Here is a 16,886-nt window from a genome sequence, read left to right on the forward strand (position 1 = left end):
TTCTGTACTTCTGTTTTCATGATGTCATGGCCTTTGCTGTGTGCCTTGGTTTTACTTCACATAGATACTTCAGTATCTATTGTTGTTGTTTCCCAAAGTCAAAAGATTTAAAGAGGAAGAAAGAAAATTACCAACTATCCAGAATGACATTCATGGGCGCCTGGGTAGCTCACCTGGTAGAGCTCTAGAGGCTCAGTCCCCGATGCAGTGGCCGCAGGTTTGGTTCTGACCTGCCCTTTGCTGCATGCCATTCCCCCTCTCTCTCCCCTTTAATGTCTAAGCTGTCCTATCCAATAAAGGCCTAAAAAATGGCACAAAAAAAAAAAAAAGAATGACATTCATGCATGTCTATCCTGAAATTTCATACATGAAATTTGTTAATGTGTGTCACAATAATGAACTGTACTACTTTCAAGTAAAATAATAATTATATGTAAAAATCCAAACTAGTAAAATATCTTTTTGATACATTGAGGGCAAGTACTCCTCTATGCGTATAGTTTACACAGCTAACATTATGCTAAACAGACTATGTTAATGTAAGCTAAACACTTCCAATAAAGGTTGAAGACAGTAGAACTAATAAGTGATTGTTAGCATGCTAATACGCTAAACTAAGATGGTGAACATGGTAAACATTAGCCTATACATATGACATGCATGATGACGTTAGCATTTAGCAGTAGAAGTCTACAGCCTCACATAGCTGCTAGCATGGCTGTAGACTTTTAAAGTCTTGTTTTACAATCTGGCAATCCATAGAATGGCACAAAACTGTGTACATGTATGCACATGTATAAAATATCGTATAGGCCTTTTTTTCTCACATCAGACTTAGGTTAGGACAGAGGTTTAATAACATTAATGGCTCTGTTCTATTTACATGTCCCAGTAGGCTAAGCCATAACAGCATAGCAGTGAGGCCGCATGAAAAATACCAGGACAAATGAAAATGAAGCAGGTAAATGGAATTCAGCTTTAATTTTTTATCACTTACACCTGCTGTATTTTTCCTACTGTGACATGTCAAAATGTGAAATGCTTACTCTTTCTGAATTCAGTCACACCGTCATTATGTTGGTTCACAGATTTTTTTTTATTCATTTAGTTTATTCCCTTCTATCTGAAATCTGTTATGTATGTATACCTTGTTTTTTCACATGCTCAGACTGTTAAATGGGCAGCCTATTAAAGACAGTTTTTTGAGTAGAGTCAGTCTGCCAGAATTAAGTGTGAATTCAGACCAAACCAATTTGTTGTACTCAAATTGAAATAAACACCATATGCTCAACAGACTGGAAGAATTGAAACCTCGGGCACTTGCACAACAAACCAGGGAAGAGAGAAAACACCTTATTTGTTCTTGTGATGTTTTTACATTGTTTTACATTAGGAAAATAACTTTCTTGCTTGTAGTCCAACAAACGCCTCCAAGAAATATGTGCATTATTGTGGAGCCTCTTAAAAACCATTCAAACACACTATCCACAATATATACTAGATCATTCTTCCTGCAGTTATTTAATCCTTAACGAGAAATATTCACACATAGGGATCCAATATCTTCCTGATTCCCCTTTTCCAACCAGTCAGAATCAGAATTATTCATCCCCATTAATACTGATTTTCACTTGACCGATATTCTCTGCTCAGAGATAATTGGGCTGCTGATTAATTCACAGAAAAATTCAATTTCCTAGATGTGTTGTGCAGCCAACGCTCTCATGACATTTTTCCTGTCATATAAATGTCAGTTTAAGTCTGTCTTCTTATACATTCTGCAGTTTCATTTGCATTTTACAAGGATGCTTCATCGCTGAACCATGACCTCCCCAGCCCCCTACACTTCCATCATATATATACCCAGTATAGGACGCATGTTACACACAGTAGGTCATATAAGATGCAATATTTACCTTAAGCCTCTCAGCATGACACAATGCACACAAAGCATTCAAAATACTGAATGTCTTATATACAAATATAGTTTATTTTGAGATGTTATAGATGTTTAATTCAGACCATTTGCAGTGCACTAGCTCTCTACTTGCTTTCAATTACTTTGTGCTGTTAGAGCCAAATTTCTCATCTATTTACCTTTTGTTCTCAGGTTTTATCTGTGTGTAATTTTTCACTTCTTGTCTTGGAAAAATGGCAGACATTTTCAGTTTGTCCCGAGAAATAACAGTGCTAATGGTTGTGGGGAGCAAGCAATTCATCTTTTTGTTCCCAAACAGAATTATTTGTCCCACTCACTGATTAAATAGTAGGTATGAATACTTTTTTAAAGAAGTTGTAAATAATGACTGAAAATAGATGATAGGGCCCCTGGTTAGCTCACCTGGTAGAGCAGGCACCCATATATAGAGGTTTACTCTCTTGATGCAGCGGCCGCAGGTTCAACTCCGACCTGCGTCCCTTTGCTGCAGGTCATTCCCCTTCTCTCTCCCCTTTCATTTCTAAGCTGTCCTATCCAAATAAAGGCCTAAAATGTCCAAAACATTATAAAAAAAAAAAAAAAAAAAAAAAATGGATGATAGATTTCATTATCAGATAGTTACATTTCAAGCTTTCCCCGTTTGGCTGTAACAAAAATGTCAAATCACAAATGTCACATAAGACAGAAAATTGTTTATTTGTTTGTTGGAAGCAACGAAAGTTCTCCACTTTATACCTCTTTTACTAAACTAAAAACGCATGCAGCAGAGCATATTAAAAAACCTCACTTCTCACATCTCACGCAGCCAATTAAAAACTGTTACATAAAAACAGAGAAATGATTGCATTGCAGCTACTCTCTTATACCTGTATACATTTTTTTTCTGTGTGATTGCAAAATGAAAGCATATTTCTCCTTCTAGTGGCTGTTGATATGAGAGTTAGATATTACAGTAAATCACAAGGCGATATAACCTCTTAAGCATCTTTTAATGGGCTTCCTGCTTCCAAGTTGCATTGATTTTAAAGAGAAAAGAGGAAACAGAAGACTGGCAAATAGTGCTTGTCTAACAAGAACTGAAATCCCCTACAAAAAAAGTAAATGTGAACATACTTCATTTTTGTTGAAATGGAAAGTTAATTGTTTCTCTATAAAAAAACCCGAAAACTAATAATGGAGTAAAATCTTTATGTGGTTCAATAGGCCTTTAAAACAGAACATGTTTAGCGTGACAACAGGTTTATCAGCCACCCTGATTTTAACCATATTATTTTGGGATGTCTAAACTCTGTTTCCTGTATTATATAAAGTCCTCTGCCAGATAACATCAGCTAAGACATGTTGCCATTTTAACCTCATCCAGTCACAAGTGTAGCCATACAATGGTTAATATACGTGTCAAATTCCGGAGTATATCTGACTTTGGAATAAAAAAGAAAATAAGTTATTATCATAGGAACAATGGTTTTCAGTTAGCGTTGCCCTTGAAATGAGTCAGTAAGAAAAGTGATATATTGACTTTGACAAGTTGAAAGCAACTCCTCCTGGTGGGGCACATCAAGGGTATTCAAGAGAGGAAGCACTGTCTCCGCCAGACTCTGTCGGGAACTCCTTGAACCTTTCCCCATGAACTTCACACATAAAGACAACCTTTTGAACTCTCTGGCTGAGTAGAGTGCATCACCCAAATCATCCAAACCAGTGGAGCAAAGACACATCTAATGGTGTTGAGACATTTTGAAATATTTTCTCCAAACTGTGTAGGTGAGGAGCATTGCACATGTGCCACACTTTCTCTCTGCTAACAGTGGTAAAGACAGAAGAAGTCTAATACCCAGTTGTAGCAATAACATTCTGTCGATGGTATAGGCAACAATTGCAATGCGTTGAATCATGTTATGGTAGTAACAAAACTGACATGTAACTATGATTATATATATTTAAACAAAGTATGTAACAGCAGTTACAATGTATTTTACTACAGAATATGTAAAAATATAAAAAAGAAAAGAAAAAGAAAATAGTAAAAATATGTACGTGTGGTGCCTGCTTAGAGGTTTGAGGCACTGATCATGGGCTGCCGCATCCCCAGCACAAATCTGGCTGGGGGACCTTTGTTGTGTGTCACCTATCCATCTCTCTTCCTAATTTCCTGTGATCCTTCTATTGTCAAATCTCTAAAGCATAAAATGCCAGAGGCATAAAATGCTACATTTTGAGAATAAGCTGTGGTTAAGCTTCTCTGAGACCTTACGGAAGGCTGTTTTAAAGTCTTCTGACCTGTCATGCAAATGCTTTGTAAGTCAAAGGTAAATTGTTTAAATTGAACAGGAAGGCAGTGAGGTGTAATGTATGATTAATGTAATTAATTTAACATTCTTCTTAAGGTGGCTAATTAGCTTTGGATAATTGTGCAAAACAGCATCTAGGCTGAGAAAACAATAACATCTGTTTTGTCATATAGTTGCAATAAAGTTTAAGACATCTTTTCTTTTATGGCAACAAGGCTGTTTGAATTGAATTGAATTTAATTGAATATAGGCCTACATTATGCTGTCAAGGAGAAGCATGTACTTAGAGAACAGGAATGAACCAAGAATTGACCCCTGGGGCACACCAAGACAAGTGGGGTGAAGCCACGCCTGCTGGTAGCTGAAAAAAGTGTGGTTTTGGTAGTATTGCGTAATAATAAATAATAAATTAAAAATTACTGTAATTATAAATAAAATAAATTATATAATAAAAAAATCCTTGATTGGTGCTGTTCAATGTATCATTATTCTACAATTTAAGGTTAATGTAGAATAATGTATAGTTCAATGACAAAACACATCCCCTCCACCCTGAGTCTATGTTGCTCCCTTCAGGGCACTATAAAATACCCCTAGCAAAGAAAAAAATCCTTAAAGGTTATTTTCTCCAAAATGCAATTAGTTTGGTCAACAAACTAGAGTAAATTAAATATGAGAGTGTAGACTACACAGTGTACACTATGGATATGAATGCAATGACTGTTGTACAATTGAGAGATCTTTGTTCTGTTAATGTGACGATTTTATCTTGTGGACATTTTGTGTTTATATTTTCCTTGGTGGAACCAAAGACAATTTTCCTGCCTTAGCTGGACAATACAGTTGATTATATTCTATTCTATTTTAATAGTTTTTTAAATAGACTTTGTCTGAGAGGCCACTAATTGGGGATAGCTCCACCCTCACAACGTCAAGTGCCCTGCATGTGGGAAAACGCCTATGGAAAACATCAATGCGCATGCACAAAGCATGCCCCGCTGCAATTTTGATTTTCTGTTTGCCACTGTTGAAGTCGTTAGTTGGCAGTAACTACGGTCACCATGAACGCTGTTCTACATCACAAATTTGAAAGTCTGTCTTTTGAAGAAAAGCTTGACATGAAACACCTCGGTGCCTACCAGCCACGGGATATTGTTATAAACCAAACCTAAAATAATGGGGAAAATGGCTAACTGCTAGCTTGTCAGCAAAGAGACTCTTTTGCTTCTCGTGTGTGTTATTTGGAAGGCACCTCAAGAACAGACTTTCAGAATCTCCAGCATCTCTCTGAGAGGATAACCAAACATGAAAGCAACAGAACATCATGGTAAAATTGGACTTGCTTGCAGAGCAAACATAACTAACAGTTACCCAAACTGACAGCGAATGAGCACTAAGTGCATTGAGGAAGTAAGTTATGTGCTGTCTGATTATCACCTGTGTTAAACTGTGTGGGAAATGTGAAGTAGCACATTATGTCAAATTGTAAAATGGTGTAATTTTCTTTTAACTTGATAGTAGAGCAGAGACTGTGCATTCACTTTTTAGAGAGGGGATAGACTACTTTTTGTGGTAGGTTGAAATTTCACTTTGAAATGTGATTAACGTTACCCCAATAACGTTTGTTTAATGAATAATAATACTAATAACCCCTAAATGTAGCACAAGTAGAATTTATATTTCACAATTACTGTTTTCCGTCAGACCGTTTATAGATCTTGACATTTCTGACCGCACTTGTAGGCAACTTCATTTCATGGAATAAGAAAAGAGATGGAGGGACTGTGCTTTGTTCTGTTTTTACCCTCGTAGTGTTTTAAAACTTTCTTGTGGCAGATACAGAGGCAGTGATGTTTCCTGTTTACTGTACGGGACTCTCGTACTGCCTGATGATTGGCCACCCCAGTGTGACGTTGGTTGCATTAATCTGAAAGTTGAATCGTTCTCAACTTTTTGCCGCAGGACGCTGTGGTTTCTATCAGCTCTCCCCTGTGGCCCACACTGCCGCAGCCCAAACACACAACCCCTATTCAAAATTAATGGAAAGACCTGCGTTTACACCGGACCGTCTGACGGCCGACGCAGTCAGGGTGAATGCAGCTTAATGCAGTCTGGCTTTCTGTCTCATTCCTTTTATATAACTCATTTGTCAACACTTTGTTGGCTGCTTTGTGCACAATCTCACGTCACAGAGCACTGCAGGATCTTCAGACTCATACTGTCTTGATTAGAGTTGCTGAGTGAAGCATCTCCTACAGGTACGCTGTTAGGATTAAACCCCAGCTGTTATGATGACTTCACTCAGCAGTGAATCACCGGATTCAGGTTGGAGGAAAATTAGCAGGTGCTGCACATTGCCACAGATTGTGTACCATTGTGAAAGCAGATTGGCCGCATTGAAAATGCGAAGCAAATGTTCTTCGCTGTCAATATGTTCTAACAAACTGTTGAAAGGTGCCAGGATAGGAAAAGAGCAATTATGAAGACGAATGATGAAATAACACAACTTCACTTGGTTTATTTTTCTCACCTAGAGCTACATTTCCTATAAAAATGCAGTCACACAGAATCTTCAACAGCTTTCCTACTGCTGCTGACTGGAAATGCATTCAACTACTATACTATATACAACTATATACTATATATACTATACTATTTGTATGGTTTTTGCTCGCAGCCAATTACCTGAGCATTCTTCGATTTAATGCATCGTGTGATTGGCCTACTATTACAGCAGCTCCAACCTGTACAGTCTGTGGTGAAGTCGAGCGCGGTGTATTTGACGGAATTCGCAGTTCTGCGTGCCAAAATGCTTCCATTCACATGATTCAATAAAGTAGAAATGAAGTCCTCTATTTATATCAGTATCACTTTAAGGGTACTGGTATTGGTACTGGTATTGTAAGATTCCCAGCCCTAGTCTGGGAATGTAAAGTGTGTAGTATCCTACTGTTTTTTTTTTTTTAACTTGTGAGATAATGGGGTTTTGCAACTCAATTTTCCATTCCACCTTGCTGTGCTACTGTGTGAAGGTAACCTCCCATTTATCATTACTCAGATGAAACATCAACAGAAAGGGCAAAAAATTGAGGTCAAAGACAATCAGTGTGGTAACAAACAGGAACAGGATTTAATCACATCTTTGTGTTAATATGTACAAAACTGTGTGAAATAGATTAAATAAAATCTTTGACAAATGGCTGCACTGGTCTCACCAGCCACCATTTGTCTTATTTTAGTCACCTAAAGTGACCTCTGTTTTGCTCATGAAGGTGAATTGAATCACAAGAGTTCTTAAGAATTCATATGAACTGTAGAAGAAGGAAACGGTCTCAGATTAACGAGGTGAGACAAGCTGGGCAGGGAAGACTTTTTGAAAATATGGCACATTGGTTCTACTTGCAGAAGTGGCCATTAAATGTTGTATTAGTCTCGAATTGCCAGCCCTTCCTCCACAGCGATGCAAAGGAAGGTCTGGCGAGTTCACAGAAAAACGTGCTCTGGTTTATTATGCTCTGGCATTTCTTTAAACCAATCACAATTGTCTTGGGTGGCGCTAAGCTCTGGACGGAGTAATGGTGCCTCTGGAAAATAGCCTCGGGAAGGAACTTGTTTTGTTTAAACGTGTACGTTCAAAGGTACGGTTTTGGTCATGCAACAGAAAACTCAGATTGGACAGATAGTCTAGCTAGCTGTCTGGATTTACCCTGCAGAGATCTGAGGAGCAGTTAACCATAGTCCTCATAAATCGACCGGAGTTTAGAATGCCAACACAAAGAAAGCGGAAGGTGACGGACATCAGGCTGAAATGAGGGACATCCGGCGGAATTTCCGGCGGCACTGGAGCAATCACGGAAATGAAATATCTTCGATATAGACTAATGTACAGACATTAGCATCAGCATGTTGCTGTTGTCATTGTGAGCATGTTAAAATGCGGGCATTAGCATTTAGCTGCTAGCATGGCTGTAAACTCTTAGTCTCGTTCTTTTCCTCCTTCATCTTCACTTCAAGGACTACATTTTACTGAACAAAATATTCAGAATATTCTTTATGTGAAGTTAAAATCTAGTCAGTTAATCAAGCAGTATAAACATTACAGTAATGGCCTGCTTTAATATCCTGCAGCACTGAATATTATGTAAGAAATGTACTTATTTTGTAATGAACTCCCACCTTTATTTACTGCACAATGAAGTCAGCTTTGTGCTGCCCTGTTGGCTCAGCTCTTTGCTGGCGGATGTTTATGACTCCCTCTTGTTGATATTGGCTAATTGTGGTTATGATTCACCATGATTAACCACGTTGCTATTCTGTAGCCTCGCCCCTTCCTGTCAGATGTTAAAACTGAAATAAGACGATTAGTTTGTCAGTCTTCCTGACTTTCCATCCCATGTATCTTTGCATACTGGCACTGTCAAAGTGACTGATTGAGGTATTTTAGAAAGAGCAACTCACCAGGACACATTCTGCACTATATGTGGCACTGTCTCAACATGCTGCCAGCTGCACTCTCACTACCACTGCCAATAGAGGTCAATACAGATGTGATCTTTTCCTTGTTCCATTGGTCCTTCGTCCCTCCCAAGGTTAATTTCATTTGAACTACACCAGCTCTTGCACTGGCTGGCTGCGTATCTGTTTTAAGGTCCTATCTTTATTGATTGCTGTGAAATGAAATTATGCATCAGTGTAAAGAGGGACAGAGCCACGTTGGACACAGTTAATGATCCTCTCATAGCAGTTCATATTCCCAACCTCTCTTCTTTCCTTTATTTTATAGGTTCAATCCACCAACTTGTAGTTAGAGCTATTGTATTTTATCTTGTTGAAAACAGTGGGCTATCTGCAGGCTTTTTACAGTTTTTACCTGGGTAGACGGACATAGTTTTCCAATTGAATTATGTGTTATTATTAGCAGTGAATATTTTAAAAGCCCTTTGTGCTCAAGAATAGGAATGTAAATACTTGCAGGCTGTTTAGGTTACAGCTCAAATACACACATATACAGAAACAAACACAGACACCTAGTACCTGATTTTTTGCCATTTAGCTAAAATCATTGCTGTGCCTAAGTACAGCCTCACATAGCTGCTAGCATGAACACACCAACCAGCAAAGTGGCCTTATTGAGTAACAGTCGTAAAAGCCATTTATTACCCTTTACAACATGCTAACAGCTTCCACGATCCGAGCAAACTGTACACGGTGAGGACAAGCTCTACCTCGACTGAAGTTCGTCCTACCAACAAAATGTTTTACTTGGAGGTGAAGAGAATGTGTTGTAGTTAAAAGACAACCGATAACCAGGCTGATGACGTTGCCGCTGGGCTCGATGTGGCTGCTGTTGGCATTCTCTCTGGTGTTTACTCCTGTGTCTGTCGGAGCTTGTTCTACTCAGGAGTTTAGCTGCTCCCAGGGCCTATGTGTGCCTGAGGACTGTGTGTGTGACTTCACCGACAACTGTGGAGATGGCAGCGACGAGGGAGACTGTGAGTAAAGCAGGAAAATATGCAGTATAATAATGATAAATGATGATAATTTGGCATGGTTTTCAGGGGATTGTCACTGACATGGAGAATGAATTACCTCTCTATAACGAAGGTGTGCAGGGTGGATACAACATATCCATGATGTACTGTTGTGTCATTTCATTAAAAACTGTCAAGCCTATTTTCAGCTGAAATGACAAATGTGTATTTCACACACAAAATAACTGTACCTGATATAAATAAACTAGCTACAGCCTGTAACCGCACGGGACAAGAAAATTATTATTTTTTTATATATATAAATATAAATATAAGTTAATGTTTATTATTAACAGCTTTTCTTCCTTGACAATAAAGATTGTCAGAGGTTATTTAGTGTCAATTTCCCACTTGCAAAAGCAAACATTGTATCGTTAACCATCATAAAAAGGGAGCATTTTGTAAACAAAAAAATATACAGATCTAAATCGAAATAACTGTTTTAACAGTGGCTTGGACACATACACTACTCAAAGCATTATTGATGTGTGCACAGTTTTAAACATAGCATACCCAAATACCATGACAGCCAAAAATGGCAAGTAAATTAGAAACGAGGCTTCTGTGAAGATATTCAGTTCTTGTAACTCTTTGTTGCATCATTGCTGATCCTGCCTGGCATACCTCTGAAAATACAGTATTATCACTAGTTATTTACAGTCCCTCATTGCACATTTGGCCATAAAGTCAAATTAGATTAAAACGAGATGCTTATAATGACAAAACCACTTTGTTTCTGATCTCTGCTGAGTTGATGAATCTTTATTATGTGTAGGACCCACAGCTTAATCCCAATACACAGATTCATGGCAAACTATATTTCAGGGTGGAACACAAAAGAGCAGAAGTGAAACATGTTTTTTGCTGTTGTTGAAGGCTCCAGATATAAGAGGTGTGACTTTGAGGAGGGATTCTGTGACCTGATCCAGAGCTCAGAGCCGCTCTCTGGATGGACCAGAACAGCTGAGGTCCCGGGACTTAAACAAGACCAGACCAGGAACACATCAGGTAGGAGTATCTGACATCTGTCATAGGGGGCATACTGTAACATTTTGAATTCACAACCTTAACCTTACTGTATCTTGTTTATTCATATTTTTGTATTCATGCACCCTCACACTTCTCCCTCTCCTTTAGCACATTTCCTGTCCCTTTTACCTGTCAGTGGAAACAGAACCACTGCAGACCTGAACAGTCCTGTCTTCCTGCCCAGTCAGACTTGCCAGGTAACAAAATCCTAGCGCTGGGTACCGAATTCAATACTTTTTAAGGCACCGACCGAATTACCTCTAAAGTGTCGAGTATCGAAAAATGCCTCGTCATTCAATACCAAATTTCAATACCTAAGGAGTAAATCTCGTTAGAGTCATTGAGCCAATAAGCACGCAGCATGCTTCTACCAAGATCTAATAATGTCTGTGATTGGCTGTTTAACGTTACATGTCGTAGCAACACGCAGAAAAAACTCTACGTTACACAGAGACGGACTCACGTACAGTAGTAGGAGCTGAAAAAGAAATACAAATATTTGTGCCGTAATGTGTACTGTTGTAATTTCTTTTTGTTTTATAAAATTGGTATCGGCAATCGTTTAGGAACCGGTATCGAACTCACGGTGTTGGTATCGGTACCGTTACCGAATATTTTTGAACGATACCCAGCCCTACAAAATCCTCTGTTGGCATGCACTAAAAACCATCAACAACCACATTACAACAACTGGTGATATCTTCCTTGCATTTTCATTTAACAGATGAGTTTCTACTATTATGTTGGGGCAAAACATGGAGATCTTCAGGTGTTGATTCAGTCTCACGCACTGGATCAGAGCACAGAGGTGTGGAAACACTCCACACAACCACAGATAAAAATGTGGCAGCGGGCAGTGATTAAGTTTTCCAGCAATCACAGTTTTCAGGTCTGTAACATTCACAATTTACTATAATAGAGTTTTATGTTGCTGTTTAATATTGAAAAGCATATAAATACTAAAATGAAAATGTATATCTGACATATATCATGGTATATCTTATCTCAAGTTTTCCAGTCAGTTTTGTCAGGTACCAATCAAGTTATATTATTTTAGGCCAAAAAGACGCAGCTCTTCTTTGCTCTCCTATTTTTTACAGAAGTCTTGAAGGACTGTCCTTGTATGCTATTTTGTTAAGGAAGCTTTTTTGATTTGATTTTATATTTACAAGGGAGAAAATACTTGTATGTGAAGTGAAACCACAGAGAATCTTCACAGACAGACTAGTTCCCTTCAGGTCCTCTGAGCTTTTTTATGCATCTTTCAGCTCGTTCCACAACTTTACTACTTGGGTTCACTCTCACTGCTTTCATTAACCTTATTTCCAGCAGCAGGCAGCTGTTTTAGTGAGAGACCATACGCTACCTGCCCAGCACCAAACCGCACACAAGTTAGCAACTAACTGTGGATATTTCCTCAGGAGTTGGTAGAGACCAAAACAGTGATAAAAGACGAGTGAATATTGAACATAAATCAATTAGGTCATCAGAAACAGAACTCTAAATGAATGCTAATGTTGCTCTGTATTTGCTGGATGTGTAAAAAAGCAACTGCTTTCCAACAAGTTCCCCACATCAACTTTAAATGTTGTGGTTAAAGCTTGTGGCCACTGCCGTCATGTGGCCAAAATCAATCAGAATAGTACAGGTTTAAATCAAAGGATTTTTATCAAGATGTATAGTTTACGACTTAGAATATTGGCCAATGCTTCAACTTAAATTATACCATATTGTGTTGTTGATTTTTTTTATTGCAAGTTAAGAGCCATGTCAGATATAAAAAAGTTTCATTGACACTGATAAAGTCATCACAACAGAAATGAGGTGCACAACAGGAGCAGTTTATGTGCAGAGGGAGGGTACTGACCCAACTGGACCCTTCAGAGGCCATCTGGAGTCCTCTGAAGCCTGCTGTTTGTGTCCTTCCTACAGTATATCCTCAGACAATGTCAGTGTGTCACCCTTCTCCTCTTCTCTGCCTTCACCATCTGTCACTAACTTCAGCCAGATCATTTTTAAGAGAGGTAAACTATCTGCTAGCATTTACTTTGCCCTCCATTATTCTGCTTCCTCTGTTAAACAGAGTTAATTGGGTTCTTATTTACTTGGTGGTTTCAGCCGATTTCAATTTCAGTCAGTTCACTTAATGATCTGCACTTTTTCACCTGCTTAAATATCTCCAGGGTTTTGTAGTTGTTCTCCAATTGTGTTGTAGAAAACACTTTTCTTTGCACAGCTTTATTAAAATTTGTACATATAAAATATAGTACTATGCACATATACATTTGGTCTAAAGCTTATAGGTTGTATACCTCCGCTGCCAACCAGTCAAATTGCAGTTTACATCCATGTCGGTCCACCCTCAGGAATTTATTAAAGGGTATTAAGTGTAGTTTTTGGCAAAACGTGGATGCTTCACGCACATCTTCAACCCAATAGCACAGAAGATCTATACAATCACCACCATTCCAAGATTTGTGTCACCAACTCAGTATCCGACCAAAATGTCTCCCTTCTGTTCCTGAGTTATTGCTTTGCAAAATGGCCGGAAAAGTGTTTTTTGCAAAACATCATGATGTCACAGTGAAGTTGACCTTTTATGTTAAAATCCCTCATCACTTCATCAATGTATCCTATCAGACATTTGTGTGAAATGTCGTCATATTAGCATATGAATTCTTGAGTTATGGCCAAAAACTTGTTTTGTTAGGTCACAGTGACCTTGCCCTTTGACCACCAAGATGTAACTTGGCATTTGTTTTTGCCAAGTTTGAAGACATTCCCTCCAGGGGTCCCTGAGATATCGCGTTCACAAGAATGGGACAGACGGACTTATCACCTGAAAACTTAGATACAGAGCACATTTAAGTCCCGCCCCTACCGGAGGGGAAAACAACTCTCCGCTCTCCATTAACTTGTATTGTGGGAAGGTGCATCCTCATCAATTCCGTCTGCTAGCAAACAACAGAAAAATGCCTTAAAGCTGCTGTGTGATGGGATGAACTATCAAAAGGGGTAAAGAACCCATACCTAAGTTTTTATAAGCTGCTGAACTGAAAAACTGAGCTTTTATTAAGACACAAGTGGATACAGACATGGTGAATCACCAGGAAGAATGGAAAGACTGTGAGATCCTGACACTAACCTAACATTATGCCCAATGTTACGTTTGCAACGAGCATTTTGTTACCAAGTCAAATGTCAGTTTTAGGCTAACTATATTTCTCTGAGTTAAGCTAAAGCATTTTGACATTATGCAACTTGCATTACAGTGGAATGTGGATCAATCAGAAAGCCATGCAGCATTAGGTTTGCATGTGCCTTAGCTTGCTAACACATAGTTAACATGCTAATAATCCTTTGACATACTTAAATTTGATGTTTGTAGCTAGCTACAGACACTTTGTTAGTGTTTCAGCCCTAAGTTGCATATTGTGGTGCCCATTGTTTTCCCTTCCGGTGGGCGTGGTTTTCAGAGTATGAGGCAATGTGCTCTGTCTCTATAATGCCTCCAGCCATGGCTTTCGCCAGTGCAGAGGCATACATACCCTAAAAAAAATCACATCTATGATGTGATTAAAAAGTTTGTAGTGTTTGCTTCTAAGTGGCTGTGTGGATAAAGGTTCCCAAGATTTTCTGAGAGTGAGGGTACATTGTCTGGATCCGATAAATAAACTTGTTTGGCTGTAAAATCCTAAATGAATAGTTCTATATACACTCATTCCTATCATCACATAGATTTTATTACTTTTATGGCCTCAAAGTCCAGTTTTAAGTGAACAAAGAAATACCAGCTGACAAGTATGACCAATGAAAATTGTGTATTTGATAGCATTTTCCCATCACCCATGATGACACAATCCCCCATTTGTTTAGATCAGTCATAAACGGTGGGTTATTAGACTCCCCTGGTGTAGATAAAGCTGCTCTGTGGACTTGGATCAGTGCAGCTTTGATAATATTAGCACTGTGAAAGTCAGAGAAAATGTGTCATTTATAGATAACTAGCATTGTGGCTCTGGAGATGGCAACGTCTGTAACTAACAATCTCAACAACTACAGTATAGAGGGATTGTCGTCGAATTTGGTACAGACATTTATGTCCTCCTCAGGATAAACTGTAATTTCCATTTGTCCAATGACAAAATGCCTGCAACACATGACATTAGCTGCTAGCATGGCCAAAGACTGTTAGAGTCTGTCTTCTAGAGCTGTTTAGTCAGTGTTAACATTCATATGTAGATATCATACATCACATACTACATGCAAATGCACTAATGCACACACATACTGAATGTGCACTCAGGCCAAAATACATAAGGACAAGCAGGCTGTGTAGAAAGGTAATAAATGAGGTGAGTGAGTGATTTCTTGAATGTTTTCTGTGTGTCAACCAGGTGGTGCTTCGAGGGCAACCTTCAGCTGAAAGCAAAAACTCTGAGGTCCTGGCCATCGATGACCTATCCTTCAGTCCCGGCTGTGTGACTGTGCCTGGTACTGCTACCATTAATAACATCTCACTACACAGACGGGACAAGTTCAGACCTTAACATTTGGAAATATCGCCACACATAAACAGATCACCACGCACCTGTTTTGAATACTGATAACAGGGGAAGACACTAATGGATAGGATTCATAACAGAATAACTGATTCATTAGAATAGTGCCTACTATACATTTTTCTGCACTGAACATTGAGCAGTCAAAGCCTCAATTCATGGGTTTATTTATGTCTGCTTTAGTGCACTGCCTGCAGCTCAGTGATGAATATGATATGGCTGAACATGTTGGATGGGAGCGTTTGATAAAGCACTGTCCTCTTGGCATGTTGGACATTATTTTTACATGTTTACATGTATTTCAGCTGCAATTACAAACTATAGCATCCTCACAGCTGCTATTATGTACCCAATATAGGATGATGTTCCTGCTCTGCCTGTAAAACAAGAGTTTTATTGATTGCCTCATTTATGCTACGACCTGTAGCCTTCAGCTTTTTTAGGCCTCTTTCCCTGACGGAGCATCAAGGCCAGAGTGGAGAGTGGGGACGGAGCAGCACTAGATGCAGAATTAATGTCACTGAATTACATTAGATGTTAATGGTCTGAGCTTAAGTACCACAGTTTGTCAAGGATGTTTGGCATATGGTGAACTTGAATTGTAAATAAGGATTTTTACTGAATATATTAATTTAAAGAAATCTGATATATCTATTATATATATATATATATATATATATATATATATATATACAGTGCTGCTCATAAGTATTCATACCCATGCTAAAGTTGACTAAAAAAAGGAATAAAAAAATCATCTTTTGGAAATTGATCTTAATGCCTTAATTAAAAAAATGAGGAAAAATCCGACCTTTTAAGGACACCAATTTGTTTTGTGAATAAATAATGTATTGTAAATAAATAAATGTTCTTCCTTAAAATACAGGGGCCATAATTATACATACCCCTATGTTAAATTCCCATAGAGGAAGGCAGATTTTAATTTTTAAAGGCCAGTTATTTCATGGATACAGGATACTATGCATCCTGATAAAGTTCCCTTGGCCTTTGGAATTAAAATAGCCCCACATCATCACATACCCTTCACCATACCTAGAGATTGGCATGGTTTTATTTCAGTTAGCCTAATAGCTAAATGAGATAAGATCCATATCAATGCAAATCAAACCAGCTTTATTAATGACCAGGGAAGGTCTGCGAGCAAGCTGTAGATGATTTATTTAGGATAGATTACATATCTATTGTTAGTAGCAAGAGTGCTACAGTAGGTGTTCCTTGCTTTTTAGTCAACCATGAGGCTGAAATTTCCAGTTTGTCCACTACAGTATGGTACATACAGTAAGGCCACAATGAGCTGCCTCCTTTGATTCCTGTCCTTGAGCCTCACTCCCAACTGAAACCCACGTAACCTAAAGAGGCTATAATCAATATTTTTATATTAACAATCAATCAGTCAAATCAATCTGACTTTATTTGTAGAGCACTTTTCATACATATACAATGTAACACAAAGTGCTTCACATAATCCAATAGTGAAAGGGTGAAGCTATTGGTGACAAACCTACAGAGAAGT

At 38.4% G+C, this 16,886-nt stretch overlaps 1 protein-coding gene across 2 annotated transcripts in view; it reads left to right on the forward strand.

The window, feature by feature from the left end:
- The first annotated feature begins 9,276 nt into the window (after positions 1 to 9,276).
- malrd1 (MAM and LDL receptor class A domain containing 1) overlaps positions 9,277 to 16,886 on the forward strand; it is a 52,654-nt gene continuing 45,044 nt past the window's right edge. Inside the window, exons 1-5 of one of the 2 annotated variants that reach the window (XM_031292982.2) lie at positions 9,277 to 9,722; positions 10,638 to 10,769; positions 10,899 to 10,987; positions 11,515 to 11,679; positions 15,188 to 15,284. In XM_031292982.2, coding sequence (XP_031148842.1) covers positions 9,545 to 9,722; positions 10,638 to 10,769; positions 10,899 to 10,987; positions 11,515 to 11,679; positions 15,188 to 15,284 — 661 coding nt within the window. In that variant the 5' untranslated portion in view covers positions 9,277 to 9,544. The remainder of the gene's footprint in view (positions 9,723 to 10,637; positions 10,770 to 10,898; positions 10,988 to 11,514; positions 11,680 to 15,187; positions 15,285 to 16,886) is intronic. The other variant, XM_031292981.2, reaches the window with a different exon arrangement.

This window comes from Sander lucioperca, chromosome 23 (genome assembly GCF_008315115.2).
Source record: "Sander lucioperca isolate FBNREF2018 chromosome 23, SLUC_FBN_1.2, whole genome shotgun sequence".
NCBI classification, from domain to species: Eukaryota; Metazoa; Chordata; class Actinopteri; order Perciformes; family Percidae; genus Sander; species Sander lucioperca.